The sequence below is a fragment of the Stomoxys calcitrans genome, chromosome 4, assembly GCF_963082655.1.
Source record: "Stomoxys calcitrans chromosome 4, idStoCalc2.1, whole genome shotgun sequence".
In the NCBI taxonomy this organism is placed as follows: Eukaryota; Metazoa; Arthropoda; class Insecta; order Diptera; family Muscidae; genus Stomoxys; species Stomoxys calcitrans.
Window position 1 is genome coordinate 111,456,999 of NC_081555.1, and position 23,916 is coordinate 111,480,914.

The 23,916-nt window shown below is 37.4% G+C and overlaps 3 protein-coding genes, 1 long non-coding RNA gene and 3 other non-coding genes across 9 annotated transcripts; 4 read left to right on the forward strand and 3 right to left on the reverse strand.

Annotated features, from left to right (window-relative positions):
• Positions 1 to 1,218: 1,218 nt before the first annotated feature.
• LOC106086924 (transmembrane protein 256-like) lies at positions 1,219 to 2,524 on the reverse strand. Of its 2 annotated transcripts, none has more exons than XM_013251745.2 (3): positions 2,192 to 2,524; positions 1,613 to 1,891; positions 1,219 to 1,534 (listed from the first exon to the last, which is right to left on the reverse strand). In XM_013251745.2, the coding sequence occupies exons 1-3, from the start codon at positions 2,294 to 2,296 to the stop codon at positions 1,388 to 1,390; spliced, it is 531 nt and encodes a 176-aa protein (XP_013107199.2). In that variant the 5' UTR covers positions 2,297 to 2,524; the 3' UTR covers positions 1,219 to 1,387. The 2 variants fall into 2 exon arrangements, with proteins under 2 accessions (XP_013107199.2, XP_013107198.2); XM_013251744.2 differs by having other exon boundaries at positions 2,180 to 2,524.
• A 3,624-nt stretch (positions 2,525 to 6,148) lies between these two features.
• On the forward strand, positions 6,149 to 7,585 carry LOC106086923 (small ribosomal subunit protein uS5). The gene is made up of 2 exons (XM_013251743.2): positions 6,149 to 6,256; positions 6,693 to 7,585. Exon 2 carries the CDS (start codon positions 6,694 to 6,696, stop codon positions 7,501 to 7,503), a length of 810 nt encoding a protein of 269 aa, XP_013107197.1. The 5' UTR covers positions 6,149 to 6,256; position 6,693; the 3' UTR covers positions 7,504 to 7,585.
• A 1,806-nt stretch (positions 7,586 to 9,391) lies between these two features.
• LOC106086925 (uncharacterized) lies at positions 9,392 to 10,717 on the reverse strand. 2 transcript variants are annotated; one of them, XR_009397926.1, is made up of 5 exons: positions 10,541 to 10,717; positions 10,196 to 10,287; positions 9,950 to 10,012; positions 9,699 to 9,758; positions 9,392 to 9,509 (listed from the first exon to the last, which is right to left on the reverse strand). It is a non-coding gene; the product is annotated as an uncharacterized LOC106086925 (long non-coding RNA). The 2 variants fall into 2 exon arrangements; XR_001221206.2 differs by having other exon boundaries at positions 10,196 to 10,284; positions 10,541 to 10,716.
• Positions 10,718 to 12,667: 1,950 nt separating this feature from the next.
• Positions 12,668 to 18,085, forward strand: LOC106086922 (TBC domain-containing protein kinase-like protein). The gene is made up of 7 exons (XM_013251742.2): positions 12,668 to 13,032; positions 13,100 to 14,115; positions 14,170 to 14,325; positions 16,701 to 17,085; positions 17,152 to 17,423; positions 17,487 to 17,786; positions 17,861 to 18,085. The coding sequence occupies exons 1-7, from the start codon at positions 12,840 to 12,842 to the stop codon at positions 17,963 to 17,965; spliced, it is 2,427 nt and encodes an 808-aa protein (XP_013107196.1). The 5' UTR covers positions 12,668 to 12,839; the 3' UTR covers positions 17,966 to 18,085.
• Positions 18,086 to 18,254: 169 nt separating this feature from the next.
• Positions 18,255 to 18,325, forward strand: Trnag-gcc (transfer RNA glycine (anticodon GCC)). Its single transcript has one exon. It is a non-coding gene; the product is annotated as a tRNA-Gly (tRNA).
• Positions 18,326 to 18,410: 85 nt separating this feature from the next.
• On the reverse strand, positions 18,411 to 18,481 carry Trnag-gcc (transfer RNA glycine (anticodon GCC)). Its single transcript has one exon. It is a non-coding gene; the product is annotated as a tRNA-Gly (tRNA).
• A 176-nt stretch (positions 18,482 to 18,657) lies between these two features.
• Positions 18,658 to 18,728, forward strand: Trnag-gcc (transfer RNA glycine (anticodon GCC)). Its single transcript has one exon. It is a non-coding gene; the product is annotated as a tRNA-Gly (tRNA).
• Positions 18,729 to 23,916: the final 5,188 nt, after the last annotated feature.

Sequence of the window (23,916 nt, forward strand, 5' to 3'; positions counted from 1 at the left end):
AGAAATTTGAAGATATCTGCCACCAAATCTTCAGCCACATTGTTCACTACAAATACGCGTGAGGTGAATACTGAACTGACTGTGATGGTCGATGGAGAAATGATTCCGAGCATCAAGTGTCCCAAAATACTTGGCGTCACATTTGACAGCTCTTACATATTCTCCCCACATGCCACAGCAATTTGCGATAAAGTCAAAAATAGAAACAAGGTCCTCAAGTCACTTGCTGGCAGTACTTGGGGTGCAGACAAAGAAACCTTGTTGACCATGTACAAAGCAATTGCCCGGTCTGTGGTAAGTTATGCAGCGCCAGTGTGGTCTCGTCAGCTTTGTGATACACGGTGGAATAATATTCAAATCTGTCAGAATGCCTCCCTCCAAACTGCGACGGGCTGTCTCCTCAGTTATCATGTGGACCACCTCCATCAGGAGACAAAGATCCTACCAGTGCGAAGACATAACTACATGCTATCTAAGCAATACCTTTTGGGCTGTTCTCACAAAGACCATCCAAATCATCATAGATATCCACAAAAGTAGATTTATATGATCTAGAGCGTGCGATTCAGCGCTACAAGAGAGAACCTCTAGATCAAGCGGCATATCAAGTAGGTCTAGACAATGTTCATGCAGACACGGTAGCTGATGTGATAAATGGCTACCGGGTGAATGTAGTCTTAGGAGAACGACCGCCTCCCATTGCACCTGAAGAAATTGACCTCCCCCTCGCAAACCAGAGTAGTTCTTGCTCAATGCAGCCGCCTCAACTCCTACAGAGCGAAGATTGATGCCGACGTGCAAGATGAATGTCCCGATGGAAACCAGGGACCGCACGATACACGTCACCTGTTTAACTGCCCAGCCAGACCCACTCGACGCAGACCCAGATCCCTGCGGACGCACCCCATCTTAGTCGCAGAGTTCCTGGGTCTTGACACTCAACAGAATCAAGCAGACGAAAGATAGTACACAACAACAACAGCCAAAACTGATCGAAATCGGATAAAAAATTTTAACAGCAAAAAAAATTTCAAGCAAGCATGATAGTTTCCCAGCACTCTCAGAGATATACTTCAGGAAACTCTACGTGCAACGGCGAAGTGGACTGCCGAGAGTGGTCTAGGCTTAAATCCGTGTAAGACAGAAGTATGTATTTGAAAGCTTGAGTGTCTATTTACCTCCTTTGATCTTCTATTATGAATTGTAGCAAAAATCATATCAAAATACATACAAAAGTTTTAATTCCCATATCGGCAGTAGAAAAATCATGAATACAAATTTGGAAAATATCATATAAGTATTAAAGAATTTCAATAAAATAGAATCAGGCTCCAGTTTGGTACTACACCAATTTTCTGCAACATTTTTATCCAAGGATTTTTCTGCATTATAGCAACAAAGAGAGCCAAGCTACAATCAGCAGAGTTCCTCCCATAGGAGCCATTCGAGCAAAGGGTGGCTTATTTCCAGTAAAAGCGCGATAATAAAGACATCCACTAAAAAGGGACATGCCAACTAACATCAAAGAGCCTGTCTAAATTAAAAAAAAAAAAAAAAGATTAATGCAATTGTTTTGTTTACTTCATAAAATGAAATTTTCCATTTAACTTACCACCATGGGATACCTAGCCAATGGAATACCCATTAGGGCTATTGAGTGAAAGAAATGAAACCGGTTAGCTGTGTCAAAAACAGCTCGCATTTCAGCATTATCTTTAAACTTTGCATTGTGGCTACCAATCGCTCCCAGGATGACTGCAGCCGCCCCGCTTAAACCAGCCAAACGTACAAAATTCCGATTATGGCCTGCCAACTCCCACAATGGAGGCATAGCTTTTACTAAATTCCCGGACATCAAAGATGCATTTACTGTATTAAGATTGCTTACAGACTGTAAGTATTGTTATGAATAAAAACAATGTAAGGCCTGCTTTTGTTTTGCTCTTGATGGAGCAGAACGTGAGTTATCGGTTATTTTATAGTGATATGTTAAGAGTTATTCCGGCAAATACAGTTCTTGACATATATATAGAACTAACTTCAGAGTATACCAGTTGATTTTCTATAGCTAAGGAGTTAGTTCGCTGTTGCCCAGGATAACTCTCACCTACACATGGTAACATACAACAACTGTTATTTATTCTATATGCTCAAAATTATAGATAGATCAAAGATATACCATTGCATTTACCCTCATAGCAGAGCTGCGGCCCAATAACGAATTTGCTGCGTTCATTGTAAATTTACTTAGGGGATTCCCAACGGCAATATAATGCAAACTATCTGCAATCGTCATTTTGCTTCGACTTCCAAGTATCTTTCTTTCCACTTCCAAATTGAATGTTTGCTTGAAATTTGACGTTAAAAGGTGCAAAAATTCAGAATTTTTTCTCGTGTTATAAGAAAATAATGGCGACGCAGATAATGCACCAAAAGGTTGGTAGCAAACACGGTCTATCTTGTTTTAATTCCGGCAGCTTTATTATTTATGAACATGATGCCGGCAGTGAGAATTGTTACTGAGTACTCAATGATACCGAGTACTTGGGTGCTGTCGACAGTACTTTGGTTGGCTTAAATATCGATATTCAATTTGAAAATAGAAGCAAGATGTATTAATTTATAGGTAGTGCCAGTTGACCGACAACAAAATATTTAGTGTCAAAATCAGTGATTAGTTCAACTCTGATTTTGAGTATGTTACTAGTTCGCGCCATTTTCCGTTGTTAGTATGTGTTATGGTTCTTAACTAAAGGGTGATTTTTTTGAGGTTAGGATTTTCATGCATTAGTATTTGACAGATCACGTGGGATTTCAGACATGGTGTCAAAGAGAAAGATGCTCAGTATGCTTTGACATTTCATCATGAATAGACTTACTAACGAGCAACGCTTGCAAATCATTGAATTTTATTACCAAAATCAGTGTTCGGTTCGAAATGTGTTCATTCACCGTAACGTTGCGTCCAACAGCATCTTTGAAAAAATACGGTCCAATGATTCCACCAGCGTACAAACCACACCAAACAGTGCATTTTTCGGGATGCATGGGCAGTTCTTGAACGGCTTCTGGTTGCTCTTCACTCCAAATGCGGCAATTTTGCTTATTTACGTAGCCATTCAACCAGAAATGAGCCTCATCGCTGAACAAAATTTGTCAAAATTTGAACACATTTCGAACCGAACACTGATTTTGGTAATAAAATTCAATGATTTGCAAGCGTTGCTCGTTAGTAAGTCTATTCATGATGAAATGTCAAAGCATACTGAGCATCTTTCTCTTTGACACCATGTCTGAAATCCCACGTGATCTGTCAAATACTAATGCATGAAAATCCTAACCTCAAAAAAATCACCCTTTATAATACACACACACAACCAAAAACTCGTTAACAGATAGTGCACTTCGCGAGAAAAAATTGTACTCAGCTGATTACGATACATAACCTGGATAGAAGTAATAAAAGGTCTGTTCGCGTACTTTTCTAGAAAAATTTTCAGGAGAGTAAGTGCCATGTTACTTTTTTTCAAACATTTGCAAGCAAAACGACTTCTAGTGAAAATTTGCAGAACGACAGCTGATTTTTGTTTTGGTTGGTTATTTATTTGCTTTCTTAAAAAAACAATTGTTTTAAAATAAAAAATGCTGGCTATACTTGATAGGTATTTTCCTTAGATAAACGTTAATTGACGCGAGAGTGACAAGGCTCGAAGGGAAGCCATTCGTCGTATCCGTGATCTCCGTGCCACATAATTAAAAAAATTGTATGTCGGTTGATCGCTTCGCTTAACCTTATTCAGTGAATCCTGGGTTTTAGTGGAAGTCTGCAATCTGCAATTTAGTCTACTGCAATCCTACAAAGCTGAAGGACTTACATATGTGTTTCGTAAATAAATAAAATAAAAAAAACGTGCCATTGAAACCAATAAAATAAATAAAAAAGATGGCAGCAATGGTAACCATAATTGATTCAAGCGTTGCCAAAACCCCGTTTACACTGCTCATTAAATCCGGATTTAAGTCTCTTGCCAGCTGATTTTATAAAGGGGAAATCAGATTAATCCGGATTTAAAGAGCAATGTAAACGGGGTTCAATACATGCTATGTTTTAATTACCAGTCTAACGTAATCGCTAGCCTATGGATAATTAAAACGCTCCTCCCGATAAATGCTTTATACTTTAAAATTGGCAGCGCTGACACCAAATCCGAATTAATCAAATATCAACAAAAACACAGAATAAAACCTAGTTTACACATCTCATTAAATCCGGATTTAAGGCTATCGTCAGCTGATTCTATAAAGGGAAAACAGATGATCGAGCCATTAAATCCGGCTTTAAGGAGCAGTGTAAACGGGGTTTAAATCATTTTATTTTTAAATAAAAGTTTCTCGGAATTCATAAATGCGATTTTAATAGAATCCTAAGCAATTTTTCCACTTCTGAACGTTTAACCATTGAAAAAATATGTTGCGTCTTCCTCTTTTAGTTTTGTCATTCAAATTGAATGATGGCTTAGCTAAACGGGGATAGCATTTTTCTCCATACGAACTAAGCGAGAAAATCCGCTTAATGGGTAAATAAAACACCCTAAATTTTGTTCTGCCAATTTCCTCACAATAAACAGAAAAAAATAAAAATCGGTTTCAATTAATTAATTTTTTAATTAAAGCTGCATCAATCATGGAAATGATAATGTCAATCGCCGTTTTTGGAAGAGTAATTAAAATTTTTTCATGATTAAATTTTTTTAAATTTTTAATTAATTTTTTTATTTTTTAAATTTATTACTACAAAATTATTGAAATTTTCAATTAATTTGTTAATTGATCCAATTAAAGCATGATTATAATTTTGTGAAAATTCGATTTAGTTTCTATACTTGGTGCACAGATGGTTACCTCCTGGAACATGAACTTGAGATGCGTTGTTTGGGCAAAGGTCAGTGGGGACTCCCCCGCGGAGTTTGTCCAAAAAACCCCTTAAGATTTGTTGTTGCTGTCGTAGCAGTGTATTATGCACTGAGGCGGTAGTCCTTGGCGGATGAAGGAATATATCAGGTTAATCCTGCACGTAGAACCGCCTGCCATGGTATTTGAAATCTACTTCCCTTTATGTTGTTGGGGACAAAATAGCCTTTAATTGAATATTCTTAAGCGCCATATTGGAAAATTTTTTGAGATTCAATTAAAAAATTATTGATTCAATTAATTTCCTAATTGAAAATTACAAAATCTTCAATCAAGATAGTGATTAAAAAAAATTTTTTAGATTAATTGATTCAATAAATTTCTTAATTGAAAATAACAAAAATTTCAATCACGACTGTAATTGAAAAAAATCATATTCAATTAAAAAATTGTTGAATCAATTAATTTGTTAACTAATTTTTATTTTTTATTTTCAATCAAATTTTATTAAACATTTTTCGGCGATTTTTTTTCTGTGTAGCAGAGTACAACTTTTTCGCCTATGACTTCGATTTTTCGGTCGAGCAATCGCCAAAACGGATTATAAAAAAATGGTGACGAAGAAAGTGCGAACACATTCCGTAGAAGTGGTTAAGATGTATTCATTTACAGGTAGTGACAGTTGCCCAACAACAAAATATTGAGTGCACTATCTGTCAAAAGCAATGATTTGTCCAACTCCGATTTGAGTATGTTACTAGTTCGCGCCATTTTTCGTTGTTTGTGTTTTATGGTTCTTAACTATAATACACACAACCAAAACTCGTTGACAGATAATGCAATTCGCGAGAAAAAAATGTACTCAGCTGTTTACGTTACACTACCTGGTAATTATGTCATGGAAGTGGTACTGAGTGCAATAAGCAAAATATTAGCGACATGTCGCTACGCCAATAAATTCGCTTCAATAAATAGTCAATGTAATTAAATGCTCACGAAATGGGTAACAATCAACTTTGTTGGGTGTTGCTGTTTGACTTTTGTTTGAGTTCCGTTTACACTGTTTAACAGTGTAAACGCTGTTCTAGGCTTAAAGTTTAATAGCATTCCACGTGAAAAGCTGAACCAAATGCCTCGCCTTATAAACCGAAAGCCATTATGGTTAACAAGCGTATCGTTTTTCCGGTTGGCGCCTTGCATTGTGATTTTGGGAAGGCGTTGTGTTGTTGCGATGACAGTGAAAATTTACAACGAGTGCTTTTTCTGCCTTGTTCGCAAAACAACGAATTGTGTCTCGTTCATTCGGTTTTTTGCCTTCACCGTTTTAACTTGCATCTAACTACAAGTAAGTAAAAAATGATTTTTAGTTTTAATTATTTTAACTGAGGTATGGAACAAGAAACAAAAAAAAAAAGATATTCTGGCAATGGTTTTAAAAAATTTAAATGCAGAACTCCATACATTTGTTGTAATTGATGAATGTGTATGCCAAGTTCTTAGTCTAGCCACGTGTTTCCTCTAAATGACGTGGTAATGGGAGAAATGCTTGAATTTTCTTAATTCTTTTTTTGTTTCTTGTGTTATTAAATGATGATATTTTTTAATTTTCCTTTTGCGGTTTCCACCAGAAGATCAAAATTATCTTAGCATGGTTTTTGATCTAAGGATGGTTTAAAGGTGTCTGATACACAAAAGTAACATAACCTCATTTTCTTGGTGCATGCTTTACTCATGGTTTCTGTATACTAATGTGATGAGTCTCTTTGTTTTTCTTTTTTTAGAATGGCGGACGCAGCTCCAGCCCGTGGTGGTTTCCGTGGAGGATTTGGTTCTCGTGGTGGTCGTGGTCGCGGACGTGGCCGTGGACGCGGTCGTGGTCGTGGCCGTGGTGGCAAGGAAGATTCCAAGGAATGGGTTCCAGTCACCAAATTGGGTCGTTTGGTACGTGATGGCAAAATCAACTCTTTGGAAGAAATCTACTTGTACTCTTTGCCCATCAAAGAGTTCGAAATCATTGATTTCTTCTTGGGCTCTGCTTTGCGCGATGAGGTCTTGAAGATCATGCCTGTCCAGAAACAAACTCGTGCTGGTCAACGTACCCGTTTCAAGGCTTTCGTTGCCATTGGTGACAACAACGGTCACATTGGTTTGGGCGTTAAGTGCAGCAAGGAAGTTGCTACCGCCATTCGTGGCGCCATCATCTTGGCTAAATTGTCAGTTGTTCCTGTACGTCGTGGCTACTGGGGTAACAAGATCGGTAAACCCCATACCGTGCCATGCAAGGTTACCGGCAAGTGCGGCTCCGTCTCTGTACGTTTGATTCCTGCACCCCGTGGTACTGGCATTGTATCTGCCCCAGTACCTAAGAAGCTTTTGACTATGGCTGGTATTCAAGATTGTTATACCTCTGCTCGTGGTTCTACCGGTACCTTGGGTAACTTTGCCAAGGCCACTTATGCTGCCATTGCCAAGACTTATGCTTACTTGACTCCCGATTTGTGGAAGGATATGCCTTTGGGTGCTACTCCTTACAAGCAATTTGCCGATTTCTTGGCCGATAAGCCTGGTGCCCGTCACAACATTGATGCTTAAAGAGTTTTTTCTCTGAATTGCATTGATTATATGAGAACATCATTGAAAATAAAATTGACAAACTCCTTGGAGAGAAACAAAATTTATGATTTTTTATTTATGGTATATAAGAAGAATTTGGTGATAGATGAGCCGTAGGCAACTAGTGGGAGGCTTCCTTTGAGAATTTTGAAAAAGTTTCCAATTAACCTTGTCTTAAATGGATGGGATGCGAACTACGTTATAATGGATATAATAGGTCTTATATCCCCTTAGCAGTATTGAATGACAATTTTTATATCCTCCACCATAGAATGGGGTTTAAATATAAGGCCAGTTCTTGGAGTCTTTAAATAATCAATGGCTACCTTGTTCCCGCGACGTTCGGTCCTTTGGACCCGAACGAGCTTGCTCACCTACAGGAGCTTGACTAGGATCGCCACCTCCAAATGAATATGTGGCTACAACAACAACAATCCTTGCGAGAACCTTCTAATGCTAGCGATATTTGTGAGATACCTAGCCATCATAAAAATTCTTCCCAAAGAGGTGTCGCAGTGCAGCACGCCGTTCAGATTCGGCTTATAAAGGAGCTCCCTTATCATTGAGCTCAAAACTTGAATCGGACGGCATTCATTGATATGTGAGAAGTTTGACCCTGTTGCTTAATTGAATGTTCATGGACAAACTTTCATTTTTTGCCTTGTCCATCACAAGTGTTGCCTGCCAAAGATTTGAGGTTTTGGTGTCCGTTTCTTGTCTTATCGCATAATGCAGTAGCAAGGTGATGTGACTGACTCTATCAAATGCCTTCGAGAGATCAAAGACCACGAGAACGGTTCGTTCTCAGGAATCAGGCGGTGGATGATGTGAGAGTTGTCGTGTTGTACATCTTCATAAAGTTACAAATTGAAATTGGGAGAGAGATCGGTCTTAATAACAACTTGTTCTTAATATTTCCTAGTTTGAGAATGGGGACCACCCAACCCAATTTCCATACTTCAAGTATTACAAGAGTGGAGATAAATAGATTAAGCTTCAACCATTACTGTAATAAAACCAAAGAAGCAAGGCGTTGGAAGGTCTTGCAAAGAAGTGTTGAAGTCCAAAAAAGGCCGGGCGGCACCGGTTCTTGCTTAATTACTTAGTGCCTGTGATACTCGATATGGCAAGGAGAGTTATTATCGCCTATAAATAACCAATCCGTTTCCACCACGATTTGTCCTAGGGACCGTAACAAGCTTGTTCACCTACAGAAGCTTGACGGGGATCGCTACCTCCACATGCAAATGTAGCTACAACTACAAATAGTTGTTTATTTGCTTTTCTACTTCACATATTCCATGTAACATATTAAGTCTAGACATTTCCTTTATGACCGCAATCACCAAAAACCAATGGACAGTTACGATATTAGAAACAGGAGTGTTTGAAATCGTGTTGAAATAGGAGGCCACCGTAGCGCAGAAGTTAGCATGTCCGCCTATAACGCTGAATGCCTGGGTTCGAATCAGAAAACATTTCCAGCGGTGGTTCTCCCCTCCTAATACTGGCAACATTTGTGAGGTACTATGCCATGTACAACTTCTCTCCAAAGAGGTGTCGCACTGCGGCACGCCGTTCGGACTCGGCTATAAAAAAAGAGGCCTCTTATCATTAAGCTCAAACTTGAATCGGACCGCACTGATTGATACGAGAAGTTTGCCCCTGTTCCTTAGTGGAATGTTCATGGGCAAAATTTTTACTAGGCGAGGGACTTAAGATAACTTCCACCAAGTATTTCAGCAGGGAGCCTATAATTTCTACCCTACCAGTTGTATGTTTCGCTGTCAGAGGCAACGGCCATTAATTGTCCCAACAAATCATAATTGTACCTAGCTCGCCTTTAATAAACAACACAAAATTTTTATTTTTTTTAATTTAAGATTTTATTTATTACATTTATATTCGCTTTAAATCAATTCAGAATCTGTTCTGAATTTTTTCTGAATCGGCCACGACGATTTCAAGCTGCAATGCCTTTCAATCTAAAATTAAAAACAACAAAAAAGTATACATTAAAATAAACCTTATTATATCAGAAATCCAGCAAAATTTTCTTGTGTATCAGACAATCCTAAACCGTCATTAGCAAAGCTTCCGGTGGAAACCGCAAAAGGAAGAGATTAGGAATTTCATCATTTACTAAACATTTTTAATAAAAATAGGATGCCAACCTTTTAATCCTTTAGTATCGTATTAACCGTTTAGATTAATAACAGCAAATTTGGTGATTTCTGCAAAGAAAAATAAAAAAAAATATATATTAAAATGTTTAAAACTTAACATATTGTAGTTTAAGGAAATTTTTTAAGTATCAGACAATCCTAAACCGTCATTAGCGAAACTTCCGGTGGAAACCGCAAAAGGAATGATTTAAGGATTTTCATCATTTGACTATTTTAATGGAATTATTAAAAATACCTACCAATTTAACTGTTACTTGTAGCCACTGGTTTCGAAAGGAACATCATCTCACTGTTTAGTGTCCCTAAAAAAAAATACAAAAAATTGAGGTTAGAAATGTGAATGCATCTTAGTCGATAATCATTTCCATTTTTTTTTGTAGTCAGGGATAACATATCTTTCAATACTTTTTTCAGTACAGGTCTGTGTAATTTTCATCACGTAATTCATTATTAATTTATAATTTAAATGTTTCAAAAAAAATTACCTTTGCCTTCCTTGGTGCCGCCATTTTGCTTAGGCCTATTATAAGCCAGCCAGAAACACGTGGTGTCATGTTTTTCTTCATTTATAAATCTGCTGGAACCAAATATAAAATTCAATTAGTTGTGTTGAATTGCCAAGCAATACTCCTTTTATCAACAATTGTTTTAATTTTCTATATTCAGCTTGCCGTTACATCTTAGTTTAAGCACCATAAAATGTAGGATTTTATGAAAAATACACAAAATTCCACGAGACGGTACAAAAACTCAGTCTCGTCATCAGTCTCATCATTATAGAAAGTAAATCTTGTTTCACCTTATAATCTCTGGAATGAGCTAATGCTTACCATAATTTCCATTATTATTCTCCTTAATTATTTCAAGTGTATTGTATTGTATTACAATTCAAAATTGCCTTGTACACCATTTTCAAAAACACGTCCGTTGTCTGCGTACTTTGGTTAAAAAAGAAATTATTTTAGTGCTAGCTTCTACGACCATGGAACTCTGAAAATTCGTTAACATTATAGCCTTAACTCGTCACTCGTTGTTATATCAGTACGGCCAATCACTTGGGATTGTTCAGTTGTACGGGGTATACTTAATAAGGCAATGAATTTGAAAGCAACGAAATAGGTCTTTCGCATACTTTTTCAGTAAAAATTTGGAGGAAAATAAGCACAAACAGCATTTGGAGCGTCGCGTTGAAAAATGCAACGCTGTAAAGAAAAATTAAAAAACAAAACAACTTGCAAATATTATTCAATTTTAAACCTTGACGACCAAAAACACCACTTCACGTGTGGCCATGGCGAAGCAATTAAAGGTGGTCTCATTTGTACAAAACACGGTTCAGATTTTGATATAGCTCCCATATATGTGTTCGCCAGATTTGCAGTAATATTGCAATAAAATGGTCATTTGGTAGCCGATTTTCTTGAAATTTGGTAGGAAGAATTTTCTTTTGACTTTTGACATTACTGACGAATTTCGTAGAAATCTGCCCAGATTTAGATAAAGCTCTGATATATAAATATCCCCGGTTCACTCCTAGAGCCACTGCAAGCGCATTTATTGACCAATCTTCCCAAAATTTTGTACAACGCTTTCCTCGCCGACTTCCACAATATCTACAAAGTTCAGTCGATATAGCTTCATATATATACATCGCCCGATTTTCACTCCTAGAGCCACTACAAGGGCAGTTATTGACCAATCTTGCCAAAACTTTGTACAACGCTTTCCTCGACGACTATCACAATATCTGAGAAGTTTTCTCCAAATCGGTTCAGAAATTGAGAATTAAGTGCTCATTTGTTAACCGATTCTCTCAATAATATTACTACAATAATATTATTTCATAGAAATCAGTTCAGATTGAGATATAGCCGCCATATGTGTATATCGCATTTATTGACCAAAATTTGGTACAATACTTTTCTCGATGACTACCAAAATATCTAAGAAGATTAGTCAAAACCGATTTAGATTTAGATGTAGCTCCCATATATATGTTCGGCAGATTTTGGGTAATTTCTTGTCATTTGTCAACATTTTGAACATATTTGCTTTGCTCGAAATTTCATACGGGGATTTTAATAAGCCATCTAAAAACATCCTCCGAGGTCCATCAAAATTGGTTCAGAATTATTTATAGGGTAGGTGTAGAGTATTATAAAGTCGGCACCGCCCGACTTTTGCCTTTCTTGTGAAAAGTTTCGTCCCAACTATAATACACATACATGGTTTCAATGATGTTGTTGTGGCAGTTTCAATGTTGTTGTCTTTGCTGTGTGTTGTTGTTTGACTTTTGTGTTCTTGCAAAGAATAGAGTGTCACATAGTCCGACGACGAAGACGCAGAAGGCGACGATGACGACGCTTGTGACCCACTGCTGTCTATGTTCGCACGGCACCTTGCAACATATTCAGTATGACAATACTCCCGTAGTGATGTAAGGCCAGAGCAAGATCGGAAATGTGCCCACTCCACGCAGCGACACCGACCGACGATGGAGGCGGTTTTGGCAAACCGATCAGGGTCCGGAGTTCTTTTCAATTCCGGCACGGACCAGAAGCGTGCGGAGAAGGCACTCCGGGATATGTCTCTCCCATGACGAAAAAAGGACGAGCACTTACACTGAGCCGTGGTTAATGTGTGTTGCGATCTCTGGCTTTCCTTTTTCCATTTTCAAATAAAATCTCCGATCGTCGAGCTCGCCTCGAAAGAGAAACAAACAAAAAAAATTAAAATTTGTGATTGAAAATGTCAAAAATTTCATTCTTGAACGTAAAACAAAAATCAGGATTCAATTAAAAAACTATTGAGTTTATAAATATATTAATTGAAAACGTTTTATTTTCTATCACAAATTTAATTTTCGTGATATATTTTTGTGTGTATGGTTGTGACACTCTATTATATGCTTGAAAGCAGTGTTGCTTAGTTATTTAGTGTGCCGGAATTTGGCATTTTCTAATCAGCTGGTCTGTTAAAATTAACATGTATAGTGTTAGGACTCGAAGTGTAAAAAGAAATCAACAAAAGTTTAGTTAAATACACCTCGGCGGCAGCAATTCAATATGTTTTAATTACTGTGCAACATTTAGTTTTTAGAAGATTGTGCATATTTTACATGAAATAATTATGGTGAACAAGCAGGAATCGTTATTGGGAGCCATAACATTTTTTGCTAAGGTTCATGCTGGTGAAGTATGCGGCACAAATGGCTTACCATTGACACCGAACTCCATAGCCATTTTGGGTAGATCCCAAAAACTCAAGGAGCTTAAGCATGCCAATTTATGTCAGTATTTGGATGTAATACGTGGAAAACATGGTAGGTTCAGTGTCAAACACTAGACGCCCCTAATTGTACATAATGGGTGTTCTTTCGTTTCTTACAGAGCGCACAGTTGTTGTTTCGGAATACCATGGCACACCACTGCAAAGTAAATGCAGGGATAGCTTAAATACATCTCTAATACTAAGAATATTTTATCAAATTGCTGCCGCTTTGAAAGAGCTTAATGAACATAATATAGTCGCCCATAATCTCGAACCGAAAAATATACTCCTGGATGCATATGATAATGTGAAATTATTTAACTATGGCTTATACTACATGACTAAGAGCGGAGAACATGTTCCCTTTCCCATTGGCAATATCAAATATATGCCACCTGAGCGTTTGCTTGGCATCAAAAATAATTTCAAAAGTGATGTCTGGTCCCTGGCCATGATTGTTGCGGAGTTGCTGCTGCAAACGACGTTCTGGCCAAATCTGAAAATATCAAACATTTCACGTAAGATTCTCTCATTTTGCCAGTCAACAAATATTTTTGAGAAAATAGCCAGAGAACACAATAAATTGGATGCATTCCAAGCACTGGATGCTGAATTGCGAAATCTTTTGGAACAATGTTTGGCTGTAAAGCCGTCAGAGAGACCACTACCTAGTGATATACTAAATCATTCAATATTTATTAAGAATCTCGATTTGTATTTGGTCACGCCCATAGAAAAGTCATCGACACTCTTATTACGCATGCCTTTGGAACAGATCTACTACTGGTGGCAACTAGCCGGTGGTGATGTTCAGGCGGAACTTAAAAAAGAAGGACTCATACGTAGTGAGGCTCCCATCTTATCTATACCGCAAATTGTTTGTCTCAACGGCAACATTGTGGGTCCAAAACGTAGTCAATCGTATCTAATGGACGATCGTGTGGTTAATCTAAAACTACACAATCTGATTGATCGACTAAAGAGAATACCAGCTATGGCTTATTATCCTCTGATACATTCCCCAAAATTTCCTTACAATTTTGGTCTGGGTATGGATCAGTTGCCACTAGTCATACGTGAAAAGGATATTGAGTATCAGTTTTATAGAGTGCGTTTGTTTTCGCGTTTACTGAAGGTAAGGACTATAAATTACAATTTGTGTTTCTTTTTAACCTTGGTTGTTTTTTAGGGTTATCCTTACACCTCGGAGATGATAAGAAAAGAGGCTGCCATTGATATACCACCTTTGTTAAGGGGTCCCATATGGGCCTGCCTTCTGGAAGTTATACCAAATGGAAGTTATGACAAAATAGACAAATTTACACCCACCTCAACTGATCGGCAGGTAAGAATTTCTAACGTAGAGGTGGATTTTTGTACCGCCGTATATCCAATCAGATGGACTGCATAGGTTCAGTGCTGCCTTCTTAGCCCATTTTCAGTATGATAAATCCTACGGCAACTTAAATGAGCCAGATATAATCTGATTTGCTTTATGAGTTGAACATCTACAGGTGCTATGAGTGGCAAATTATGCCTTAGAAGGGCATTCAATCGATAGATGTTCACCGCTTCCTCTACCATAGCCTCATGAATGCAATTTAAACACGTTTGATTAGCTGCTTAATGTCCTAATCATACTCATGATTGTTGTAGCCATATTTGCATGTGGAGATAGCAATCCTCGTCAAGCTCCTACAGGTGAGCAAGTTCGTTCTGGTCTATAGGACCGATCGCTGCGGGAAAGTGGTGGCCAATAACTCACCTTATCATATTGAGCTCCATAGGCACTCCGTATTTAAGCAAGAAACGGTGTCGATCGGCTTCATACTGAGACTCTTCCCTTGGTACCGCCACTTGTCCGTGACTGCAATTACAATTACTCCGTATGGTGCATTACACATTTCGCAAGCTGTGCGGTCGTTCCCAGCTAAGCTTCTTGTGATAACGATGAACGCCACAATCCAATGGCAGCTGGTTGTAAGTACCGGAGTCATTTATGTTGTTGTTGTTGTAGCCACATTGGGCACATGTGGAATAGCAATCCACGACAAGCTCCTATAGGTGAGCAAGTTTGTTCTATAGGACCGGTCGTTGCGGGAAAGTGGTGGCCAATAACTCGCCTTATCATATTGAGCATCATAGGCACTCCGTATTTAAGCAAGAAACGGTGTCGATCGGCTTCGTACTGAGACTCTCCACTTGGTACCGCCAATTGTCCGTGACTGCAATTACAATTATCCCGTATGGTGCATTACACTTTTCGCAAGCTGTGCCCGGTCGTTCCCAGCTAAGCTTCTCGTAATAACGATGAACGCCACAATCCAATGGCAGCCGGTTGTAAGTACCAGATTGACTCGGTGGAGTCCGCGACAGCCGTTTCAGCTCGCAGCTTAACTTCTCGTGATAGCAATGAACACCACACAGATCGCACCTCAAATTTTCAGCCTGTATGGTACTCACAGCTATCCCTTTATGGGCAAGGACTGCCGCCTCAGTGTACAACACACTGCTACAACAACAACAACGATGAATACCACACAGATCGAAGCTCAAGTTTTCCGCCCGTGTCATGCTCATAGTTATCCCGCGCCCAGACGTAGGAACGTGATGATTATTGGTTCTCTTAAGGCGCCAATAACTCGCATTGCCATGTCGAGTAACATAGACGCTCAGTTTTCAGGCAAAAACCGCTGCCGCCCGGTCTTTCACTGATATTCGATTCCGTTATCAGTTACTGTTATCCCTTATACTTTCGGAACATTTCGCTATCCTTCCGGCAGCTCTTAGATGTGCTTCCCATGCTAACTATGAACACCACTGAGGTCGAGCACAACGATTTAACCTGAGTGGTGCTCATAGTTATCCCGTGCTGGGACTAGCCCTTGATCGAACCATTTTGTGTCTTCGGGATCACTCTGCGTACATTCGAGACATGGGGAATTATGGGAGTATTCAGAAAGAGGTTGAGGACCTTGACGAGGTAGAATCTCCAACATCAGTGAAGGTATTATTTCTGGGCCCAGCGCTTTCGACTTTTTGGGGATGCGGTTGGCATTTGTAACTTTGTCCACAGCAAGTTGTGAGGGTTTTTCCTATTCTCAAAGACCTCTTCGTCCTAGCACTCTCGGGACACCTTCAAAAAATTAACATTTGAACAATCGGCCGCAACTGTTTGTATAAGTCATTGCAACGTCTAAGGTCCTAGTAACTCTTCTGCTGAGGTTCAAGAATGCCTCGAAACGCTTCAAGTGTTCTAACCATAAATTTAGCGTTTGTTGGCTAAACATTTGATCTCCAGATTCAGTTTTCCGATTCTGGAGTCAGACAGATTGGAGTGATAAATGAGAAATGTTTTATCTGGAGTATTCTTCCAGTTACTATAAACCAAGCTGCTGCTGCGTTGTTTATGTTGCTGCTCAGTATCGAATTTTGTATCAATAGTTTCAAATATTGATCAAAAATATGTTAGTTGTTGTTGTTGTAGCAGGGTTGTACACTGAGGCGGCAGCTCTTGTTGATGAAGGAATCCATCGGGTCTATCCCGTACGTACAACCGGCTGCCATGGGATTGAAAAAAAAAATAAGTAAGTGTAACCCACTTACTATGGTTGAGGAGTTTCTCCACAAAGTGTCCTTTAGTTCTGCCTTTATGCCTACTTGAAAACAAATTTGACTGTGCTTTTCATTTGTAATTAAAGTTGTTTTATTACCTTTTAGATTGAAGTTGATATACCACGCTGTCATCAGTATGACGAACTACTCTCATCACCGGAAGGTCATGCAAAATTGAAACGTCTGCTAAAGGCTTGGGTAACTGCCCATCCCCATTATGTCTATTGGCAAGGTCTCGACTCACTAACAGCACCTTTTCTATATTTGAACTTCAATCATGAGGAGATAGCTTTTCATAGTGTCTACAAGTTTATACCGAAATATTTACAATGGTTTTTTCTCAAAGATAATTCAGCCATTATAAAAGAATATCTGTGTAAATTTTCACAACTAACAGCATTTCATGAACCAATGCTAGCCCAACATTTACACAATATTGCTTTTATACCGGAATTATTTGCCATACCATGGTTTTTGACCATGTTTTCTCGTAAGTAATCCTTTAAAGTGAATATTAATATCATAAAAAAATTATCTTTGATGATTATCTTTTCAGATGTCTTTCCATTGCATAAAATTCTCCATTTGTGGGACAAACTAATGCTGGGCGATAACTCATATCCTCTCTACATTGGCATTTCTATATTGAAACAATTGAAGTCTACACTTTTGGCTTCAGGTTTCAATGAATGCATTCTATTGTTCTCAGATTTACCAGATATAGTTATGGAAAATTGTGTGGTGGAGTCGCAGAAAATGTATGATTCCACACCAAAGAGTATATCCCATCGATTTCATGTGGTCAGAGAGCATGAACTGGGGCCATTTGTAGGTTCATCAACTATTGTGTTAAATTGAATCTAGCTAATCGATGTTTCGTTTCATTTGTAGGATATAACGCCTGATGTCACCTTAGCTCAAATGCAAAAGGAAATGTCGCCGCGTATCAGTGCCAATGATCTGAATGCCATGCTAAAATCTGATCCAAACTGCATGCTTTGCTTAGACATAAGAAGTCCTTCGGACTTTAATCGTGTTCATTTACCAGATAGCATTAACATACCATTTAATGGTAAAAACTTGGGAGAGGAGAAAAAATCCTTGGAAACCCTAAACGAACCACAACTGGAGGAGAAGATGAACAATCGCATAATTATATGTATAAGTAATGTACATGAACATGCCGTTGAGGTTTGTCTTATGACACATTTTTATGCAAAGATTTGCAGAACTTGTTTTAATTATTGTTAATTTATTTTCAACAGTTCTCCAGATTTCTAGTGGAATGTGGTGTGACTCGAGTTTGCATTTTACATCAAGGATTCAATGTTCTACATTCAATAGAACCGAATATTTTAGTTTCGCATTAATCTTTTCAATGTATAATTATTTATCATAAAATTTAGTTAAATTGTTTACAAGCTTCAATTATGTATTACATTTTCCCACAATTTGTACATGTGATTTATTATATTAAATATTTACATCAATATTGTTGGCATTGCAAAACTTCTATTCCCCAGGTAACGTTCTAGATACTAAACAAAGGAAGTGTCCTGAAACTTTATTTGTTGGTAGCACGCTTGGATGTGAGAGAAGTTCCTCTTTGTTGTTCACTTATGGGGAAATTCACAGTATACAATGCTTTTTCACGTGTAAGCATCGGTGGTTCAGTGGTAGAATGCTCGCCTGCCACGCGGGCGGCCCGGGTTCGATTCCCGGCCGATGCATTTCTTTAACTTTTTTATTGCAAAATTTATTTTTTAGAAGTTAAAGTTATTCAATAACAAAATTTTAATAAAAAAAAAACTTATCTGCATCGGCCGGGAATCGAACCCGGGCCGCCCGCGTGGCAGGCGAGCATTCTACCACTGAACCACCGATGCTTGATACCCGTCCCTGTTAATAAGAAATCCCAGATTTGTAATGTTAACATTTATCTGTAAATAGCAGAGAAGCATGTGTCAAACAACAGAAAAACATGTGGTGGATACTTAGGAGCCACTGTCAAGCAACAGTTGATTCAACAACTTGAGTGATTGAGTGGTTACGAACAACATGGGCATCGGTGGTTCAGTGGTAGAATGCTCGCCTGCCACGCGGGCGGCCCGGGTTCGATTCCCGGCCGATGCAATTCGAACTTTTTTTTGCCAATATTTTTGGAGGCTGAATTTGAGGTATATACAAGTGTAAAACTAACTAAGAAAAATTAATTTCTTTTTTTTAATTCTTGCGAAGTTTACTTATGTACATATATTTTGTATATTTCAGAGAACAGCTAAGAGCTGTTTGAAACCAATTCCAATCAGATAAGAACAAACACAATAAACCGGCTGAAAAACAATGGGGCACATTAACAGCTCTGCTGACAGCAAGCTAAGAGATGACTTGTTGCATAACAAACAGGATGCCCTTATAAGGTGAGGTCATGCGAACAACTGAGTACAATTTTTTTATATATGTTTTGATTTTGCAGTAAATCTAAATGCAAAAGACTTGATAACACAGCTGTAATTTTTTTTTTATCTTAAAAAGAATTTTTCTATTTGATCCTATATTACACATATAAGCAACAAAATAGAGTTATAATAATGAAAATACTAATATAAAGCAGATTTGAAGAAGATAAGTTGTAAAACAATGTTAAATTCTAAAAGCACTTTGACATTTCAATTTTCGTACCATCTTTAAAGTAATACGTGTTTTGATGTGATTGTTTCTGGAAAATGCACATTTTTAAGTTCAAAGGAAGACCTTAAGCCCTCAATTAGTATCGGCTAAAATACCATTCTGCATCACCTAGAGCGATTAGTTATACCTCGGAACAGTTTTCGCATTACTTAAAGTTGGATCCCATATGTGATGCTTATTCTTTTCATCTATCGTGAGTGCGTACAGATCTTTGCGTTCGTTCTCTTCGGAGCTAAGTCCATATTTCTCTTCTTCCTGCGCAGTGCTTGTTCATTGTATCTCATCACGGCCTCAAATTTCCACTTATTTTATAGCGTCTTCTGGACAATTGTTCCAGGTGTAACAGCGCCAATCACTGCTTTCAGTTCCCTGCGTATCTCTGCCCAGGATTTGCAAAGGGAAAAAAGAGTTTTGTGACATCTGCCATGCGGGTTTCCTAACAATATTTCCCACGATGACGACACCCATAGGTCAGGTCGCCAGTCATGATTGGGCCAATACCGCTTCTTGTCCACGACTAACGTAGCTGCTACCCCGTATGGTTCATTTCACTATCCGCAACCTGTGGACGCGCCCGGTAACTCGCAGCTAAGCATCTCGTGACAGCAATGAACACCACGCAGTTTGAATCGCATTGTTCCAGTCAGCGTGGTGCTCACAGCTATCCCGTGCCAGGAAGCTGGGGCTGTCAGCGACCCTGTGGGCGCTTTTTTTATGCTAAATCTTCTGAAGATCTGCCAGCGCCGACGTTGGCCATTTCTTTGGCTCGTCCGCTGTTAACTCTATTGCATGTTCCCAATGTATTTGTATCCGTACAAGCGGGACTCCCCCTGCTTGTGATAACTTTTTGGTTCGCCCCGCATATTTTATTTCTTTTTTCTATTCTCCACCTGGGGAGGCGTTCGATGGGAGATGTAGTATGGAAACTCCACACATTTTACTATTGGTCATATTTTTTGTAATGTATGTACATAATATACTTCAACTGTAATAAAGTATATAATCATGTCCTATTAACTTCAGGGCCAGGTAATGGTTCACATCGTAGTATCTTGGATAAGTCGTAGTCCAATTGTCTCGATGTTCACTGAACAACCTTCGTTACCATCTCTCGTATGGACAGTACATAAACAGCTTAAACCTCTCTATCTTTCGTTTGGGGTTATCATGCCTGAAATATTCCATCTGGCATCTGGTTTAATTGCTGGAATTCTGTATATCCAGTCTTAGTAAGGGCTTAGGAGTTACAGGGCCACCCACGCTGTCCGCAGAATTTTAATTCATTATGACTATGGATTTTTGCAGCATTAGCAAAAATCCATGATCAACGAAATTGTCGCAAATGGATTTTGTATATACAAAATCCATTTACCCCAACCAGCCACAGAGAAACAGAGATCAATGCAAATATCATTTGACCACCCATAGCGAGCCATAATGAAAACATATACTATGAAGAATTCATCAGCTAATTGTAAACATTTATTTATTAAGCTAGCGTTAAGGAAAATTTGAAATAAAGATTCAGTTAGACTTGAAACTTACACAAGAGAAGTTTGTATCTAAAACTGGCGCAGTCGGTAGGATCCTACAAAGTATCCACGACTCAACACCATCCAGGAAAAGGATGAAAACATAAATCCTCGAAAAGGATTTACTTTCGGAATCCAGGAAAAGGTTTTGTCCGGGCAACAGGAAAAACCATACGACGGATAAAGGAAGAAAAAGGATGAAAACATAAATCCTCGAAAAGGATTTACTTTCGGAATCCAGGAAAAGGTTTTGTCCGGGCAGCAGGAAAAACCATACGACGGATAAAGGAAGAAAGAGGGAGAAACATACCAGCTCTAATTTATGGTAACTAATAAGAAAATAATATTGAATATTAAAAAATTGTGAAAAAAAAAATTGTGAAAAATTTACGCTAAAAAAAAAATTGTTTCTGATAGCTCTAATTTATGGTAACTAATAAGAAAATAATAGTGAATATTAAGAAATTGTAAAAAAAAAATTGTGAAAATTTTACGCTAAAAAAAAAATTGTTTCTGATAAAAAAAAAATCAGCTAAGAAAAAAGTTTTAATCTAGACAAAAAAAATTTAAATAATAGTAAAATGGCACTTAACGCAGTCACGGTTGACCCTATAAAGTATTTATCAAAATTACCGGTTTATAACGGTAGTTTTAGCGAACTCTACACCTTTATTGACTTAGTTGACAGAATTACGCAAATTTTAGAAACCTATGATGACTTGTCGAAGGGAATATTTTTAGACATAATTAAGTCAAAACTAAGTGGACCGGCTAAGGACATTTCCGAAATAAACAATCACCTTACAAGATGGACAGAGCTAAAAGAAACCCTTATTAACAACTTTGGCGATAGATTAACAGATGAACAGTTATATGATAAATTAAGATCAGTTAAATTTAAAACTAATGCAAAGAATTTTTATGACGAGATAATAACTTATCTCAGAAGACTTAACATGAAAACTCGATCATTACATCAAAACGAAGCGGGCTACAATGCTCTCATTGCAGCTAATAAAAGGGTAGCATTGGACGTATTTAAAAACAAATTAATTGAACCAATGCGTTCCATTATAATTTGTAGAAATCCAAATAATATCGAGAATGCGATGAAAATACTTTACGATACGAATTATGCTTTCTATAATCCTAATCCAATTCCAAATAAAAACGAAACAAATTCTACTCATGACAATAGAAATAAAAGCGTGAATCAAAATACGAACTTTAATAAAAATCAAAACTATAAATATCAAAATCAAAGACACAGACAAAATCAACATCAGAATCAAAATTATACCAGATATCAGGATCAATATCAAAATTATATTCCGAGACAGAATGATAGTAATAATCGAAACAACCCGTTTCAAAATAACACCGTTAGCAGTGATTCAACTAATCAGCCAATAAATGATAGTGATAGACCAACACCAATGGATATTGGAAATTTTTGTCAGACAGCTCCAATGAACTCACCTACATAGTAATTAACAAGTGCAAATTTTTGATTGATACAGGAGCCACAAACTCCTTAGTGAATCCAAATGTTTTTCATCAAAGTAAAATAGTACAATTAAAAGGACCAAAGGAAATGTTAGCTTTAAAAAATTCACATATAGTTACACATAAAGCCGTGGTGAAGGCTTTCAGGGAATTTAATTTGCCAAATCAAATGTTTGAATTTTATGTTTACAATTTTAATAATAATTTTGAAGGATTAATAGGCAACGACATTTTATTGAAAAATAAAGCGATTATAAATTACGAAGGGATGTATTTACTTCTAAATGGTTCAAAACTGCCATTACTTTCTGAGAAAATAACGACGAAAGTAAAGATAACTATTCCACCGGGAGAGCAAGATTGTAAAATATGTCTTCCTTTAGAAAATGGAGACGTATTAATTAATAATATTATGCAGGGTAATGGAATAATTCTCAATGAAGGTCTTTATAAATGTGAAAATGGAGAAGTGTGTGTAAAGATTAATAATAAATCAAATAAACCTATTGTTTTAGATACAGGAGTGATTTTGACGTATGAAGAAATTTCGGAAATTCATAATATTAATGATATTAGTGGAAAAATCAATAGCGAAATTATAGATGTTGATTCAGTTCTAAAGAAAATTAGAACCGAACACCTTAATTCTAAGGAGAGATTAGAATTGGAGAAACTAATTAGGGATTTTAAGGTTTTACTTTCTGATAATGGAAAATTGACTTTTACCCACGAAATTAAGCATACTATAGATACCACTGATGAAATACCAATAAGAAGTAAAATTTATCGGTACCCTTATATATACAAAGATGAAATCCAAAAACAGATTTTGGAAATGTTAAGTAATGGAATTATTGCACCGAGCAGTAGTCCATACAACAGTCCTGTTTGGGTTGTACCAAAGAAATCAGATGCATCGGGCATGAAGAAATTTAGATTAGTCATTGACTATCGAAAATTAAATGATAAAACCATTGAGGATAATTATCCGATTCCAAATATAACAGATATATTAGACAAGTTAGGAAAATCAAATTATTTTTCTATTCTTGACCTCAAAAGCGGTTTTCACCAAATCGAAGTCCATGAAAAGGACAGACAAAAAACTGCATTTTCAGTAGATAACGGCCATTATGAATTTAATAGAATGCCATTCGGGTTGAAAAATGCACCGAGCACTTTTCAACGATTGGTAGATAATATTTTAAGGGAAAATGTTTCGAAAAGGGAGTGTATGGTTTATATGGATGATATTATTGTATTTTCCAATGGACTAGAAGAACATGTAAAAATTTTGAAATCAGTGCTTAACAAATTAAGAAATGCAAGGCTCAAAATTCAATTAGATAAATGTGAATTTTTCAGGAAAGAAGTCGAATTTTTGGGTCATACAGTAAATGAAGAAGGCGTGTCCCCGAACCAAGCTAAAATTGAAGTTATAAGAAAATTACAAATTCCTAGAACTGAAAAGGAAATAAAAAGATTCTTGGGAATGACGGGCTATTATAGAAGATTCATAAAAAATTATGCACACATTACTAAACCCATGACTAAATACTTGAAAAAGGACTCGATTTTAGATATAAAAGATA